The sequence below is a fragment of the Macrobrachium nipponense genome, chromosome 10, assembly GCF_015104395.2.
Source record: "Macrobrachium nipponense isolate FS-2020 chromosome 10, ASM1510439v2, whole genome shotgun sequence".
Taxonomy (NCBI): Eukaryota; Metazoa; Arthropoda; class Malacostraca; order Decapoda; family Palaemonidae; genus Macrobrachium; species Macrobrachium nipponense.
Genome location: NC_087204.1, coordinates 38736471 through 38741470, shown reverse-complemented (window position 1 = coordinate 38741470; position 5000 = coordinate 38736471). Strand labels below are relative to the sequence as shown.

Below are 5000 nucleotides of genomic sequence, written 5' to 3'. Positions count from 1 at the left end.
TAACCTCCATATTTTTTGGGAACTGTAAAAATAAAGCAAAAAAGACATATTACAATCCAACCAGTATTAACAAAGAACTTAAGAATTCCTCTGCTTACGAATTCATCCTAATTTCATCCCTTCTGTACCCATTTTGAAAACTATTGATATTAAGTATTTAAATATAATAATATTTTGAGAAATAAACTTATTAAAAATAGCCCACCCAATTCTGACTATACTGTATACAGTATTCCTTGCAAAGAATGTAATGAATAAAAATGCGATGTTCACAGCACAAATGTTCCATTTAAAGGGACTTTCAATGGCACTGTGGATCATTGGCTTAAGACAGGCCATGCCATTAACTGGAATAAATCATCGATAATCCACACGGTTAATGACCAAAGGAAAAGAAATCTCTTGGAGTCCATTTTTCTTGAAGCCACGTCAACGAGGAATATAAATCTCCACCCTGTATTAGTTCTTGATCCTCTTTCCATGTATTTTTTTGCTTAAAGAAAACTCTGTTAAGATTTAAAAACGTTAACCCTGCGCTCTCTTGGTATAAATAAGGCTTGTCAACCTCTTGTGGATTCAGTATTAACTTGAGAATGTAGAGATAAACTGCGAAAGTACTTATTCAAAGTTCCAGATTCACTCACCTTCTAATGATATATATATATATATATATATATATATATATATATATATATATATATATATATATATATATATATATATATATATATACTGCCAATGGTATATGGCCATCAGCCAAAATGGGCGCCGGAGCTAGTCTACTCTCCTGCGGTCAAAACTTGGCTTGGGGCTAGTAACCAGATCCATAAAGATCTTCTCAGGAACCGGACTGTTGTACCCTACTATCATCACCTCCTCTAAGGTGTGGGTAAAAGTATGCCAGTTAAAAATTATACATGCATGCATATATATATATATATATATATATATATATATATATATATATATATATATATATATATATATATATATAGTATATATATATATATATATATATATATGTATATATATATATATATATATATATATATATATATATATTTATATATATATGTGTGTGTGAGTGAGTGTGAAATTAAAAAGGTCAATAAAAGCACGATTTGCACGACCGATCTTATATTTGGTTTAACAAACTTTAGAAAAACATGCACCAGTACCTTTTGTTTTATACTTATTTGCAATTAGCAAAATTAAAGACAATTAGAATGCCTTTTCATTTTAGTGACTTGGAAAATCTCCAATAAAAAAACTGGTAAAGAGATAGACTGCGAGAAAAAAAAGCAGAGAGAGAGAGAGAGAGAGAGAGAGAGAGAGAGAGAGTATGCGTATGCTTACAAACATAAATTTCCAGTTGAGGCCCAGTGCAAACCACTAACTCATATTGTAGTTCCCCATTCACCAGGCACTCATAAACCTCAAATCTTTTCCTTTCTACAACGTACAGAGATGAGGTAAGTAAGATCCAGCGTCAGGCTTCTTACTCATTTATTTTCACACATTTGTAACAAGACATAAACTTCAGCGAACGGAAAAGTAGTATTCAGCATCAGAGGAAGTAAAACAATTTTAGACAGGAGTGTTTATTCACAAAATAAGGAAAGTTCTCCATTACAGTGTTCGATAGCTTGAAGAGTTTTACATTTACACATGGTTTTGGTTCGCAAATGAGATACTGTAGCCTCTGAAAATATATGAGAAAGATAGCTTCGGTTGATCGCCTTGGGCTTGCGTTCTCTGGCGAAAGCTGTTGATCTTGTTTTGGCAGGCGGACGACCGGAGGTACTCAATCGGGGCCTCACATCGTAATAAGAAAGCGATGGTCTAAATACCTACTTCGCCGTTTGACCATCGCCTTTACAGTGTTGCACTGTCTCTGCGTTTTCATGCGTTGAGAATGGGCATTTAAAACCCTGAGATGGAGGGTAGGGGGAGGGGGGGTCCCCATGGTAGTGAGGTGTGGCGGCTCAAGATCTTACTGTACCATAACACTCACCCTACAGTTACTGAGAAAAAATAACTAGCAAAAATTTTCTGTTCGTTCTTTGTAATGTTATACGTCTTTCTACATGAATGGATTAAATGACGTTAATGGATTTGTGATTTTTGTGCATCTTGTCTTAAATTGAAAGTGCATTTGAAACTTCCGGTGGAACAATTAACTCCTTCAGGATAAACCTTCATTAAGAATGGGCACACGCTTCTGCAATGTCAAACTTCTAAGAAATGCACACACCCACACGCATATTTACATACATACATACATATGTATATATATATATATATATATATATATATATATATATATATATATATATATATATATATATATATATAATGTACCTGCCGGTGTGCGTATGAGAGTGACAGGGAGAGAGAAGAATGTTCTATATGACCACACTATTAAAATCTCTTAAATATGGCTCTTTTTAATATACCTAGTTTCTATCTATTTCTGTCAGCAAAATCCTGTTTTGCCTTATTTTTACATGTCTTCGCATTGCTTTTTGTGCATCTTTTCTTAAACTGTAAGTCAGTTTGTAAACTATACAATGGTTGTCTTATGCTGCAAAGGCAAAGATAATTAAATAATAAATAAAGAATGATGCAGAAATGATCTAAAATAGATACAGAAAACAAGACATGACACCGTGGAGGAGTAAAAATGAAAAACCTTCCATGACTCCAAATATGCAATGAGTCTAAATAATCATTAACGAAATGCAATGGGAAATCTGACATGAATACAAAAAATTAAATCCTTCCGTGACTCCCAATAAGCATCAAGTTCGTTGAATCATAACGAATCATAACAGAAAATCAGGAACGAGTACAAACCAAAGTCTCCCATGACTCCAGACGCTTTATAAAATCTCATGAATCGTAGAGAGACTTAATGGGAATTCGGAGTGGAATACAAATCAAAGCCTTCTGTGTCTCTCAATATGCATCAAGTTTGATGAATCATAACGAACCTTGACGGGAAATTGAAGCAACAACAGCACCGACGCGTTTCTGTCTTCTCCCTTAGACTGAGGCGGAGCTCAAAAAGATTTATATACAGTTCATTAGGGTCAAGAAAAAACTCTGAGTGAGAGTTATATTCCATTAGTAAAGGCAACGCATATATCAGATGAACGAGATAGACTATAATGGCGACATTATTACGTGTAATAGAATAATTTGAGGGACTGATGAAAGCTTTCATAATCAGGCACTACATCGTACATTAGTAATGGACAATAATGCATGATCTGTATCTATTGCATGAAAAACATCACTCATCATGTACTTATTCTGAGGCACGTGTACAAATATATTATAACGGGGCAATGAGAGATAAACGCCACTAATAAGTTTGCGATAAAAAGTGATACCTCAAAGTTTAGTTGTGAGAGCTGGAAGGAGGGGATATAATGCAAAGGAAAACAGAATGAAATTAAAGAAAACGTTACAATTCAGTTTCCTAATTTCTCTTAAATGAAGGACAAGTATTTCGAAAAGCATCTAAAATGACCGTTACATCGATGCACAAGTGAAATCGTGATACCAATGGTAAAATTTGTAAAATTCTCGCTCGCTCTCAGTTTGTAAACACCTGCCCCCAAAAAAAAAAAAAAAAAAAAAAAAAAAAAAAAATAAATAAATAAATAAAACCTGCAAACGGCCACCAACATCTTGAGGAAGGCAGAGCCAACCTAATCCGTAAAAATAATGGAAGAACTAATGGTGCGTAATGGTACGTACCTTCCGGTGCCTCCTAGGCTTAAGGAAGTAAAAAGTATGGTGAAGACATACAAACAAATATATGTATATATATATATATTATATATATATAATATATATATATAATTAGTTATATATATAATGTGGTAATTACTGCTTTGTTGTCTTTTTTAGTATGAATATATATATATATATATATATATATATATATATATATATATATATATATATATATATATATATATATACATACTAAAACAGACAACAAAGCAGTAGTTACCACATACTGCTAATCCTATTGAATGTGTATATGTATATATGTATGAATACATGAGATACCAGGGTACCCTTTCATAGCCTCACAAACATGTATACCTGAGTATGTAAATAGATATGTAATTATTCAGTGTAATTAAAACAATGTCCTTTTTATGCATGAAAATGATTATGATACTAATGATATCAAACCATCATATCCTTTCAGAACGAGACGACACTTTCTGACGTCATCTACGCTCTCGTATCGCTGATGGAGAAGAATATCCAATGGGTCGTACCCAGAAGCATGACCAACGCAGGGAACAGCCCCTGTTATGACGCTGAACAGCCCAAGGAAATTGATGCCAGCGTCGTCACACTCGACGAGATACTGGAGACCATAGGCGAAGCTTTCAACAAGGACAAGGATTCTATCTTGAAACTCAAAGAAGAGGCGCAGCAAAGAAAGGTAGTTTTGACTTGCCCTAAACGTCGAACCAAGTGTTATATATATATTATATATATATATATATATATATATATATATATATATATATATATATATATATATATATAGTATATATTTATATATATATATATATATATATATATATATATATATAATAAAGATATATGCCACGAAGGAAAATAAACGACGGAGTATCCTCGAGACCTTTCGACGTTTAAACGTCCTTTACTAAGGAGTTTCTGCTTAGTAAAGGACGTTTAAACGTCGAAAGGTCTCGCGGCTACTCCGTCGTTTATTTTCCTTCGTGGCATATATCTCTATTTTATGGATTTATCACGTTCCTAACTTTTGTGATTCAGTTATACATATATATATATATATATATATATATATATATATATATATATATATATATATACTATATATGTATATATATGTATATATATATATATATATATATATATATATATATATATATATATATATATATATATATATATATATATCTACAAAGTAGATATGACTATGA

At 32.4% G+C, this 5000-nt stretch overlaps 1 protein-coding gene across 3 annotated transcripts in view; it reads left to right on the top strand.

Annotated features, from left to right (window-relative positions):
• LOC135223570 (protein unc-13 homolog D-like) overlaps positions 1-5000 on the top strand; it is a 47787-nt gene that overhangs the window by 22395 nt on the left and 20392 nt on the right. For all 3 annotated transcript variants that reach the window (XM_064262087.1, XM_064262088.1, XM_064262089.1), the window contains exon 3: positions 4229-4471. In XM_064262087.1, the coding sequence (XP_064118157.1) occupies positions 4229-4471 (243 nt within the window). The remainder of the gene's footprint in view (positions 1-4228; positions 4472-5000) is intronic.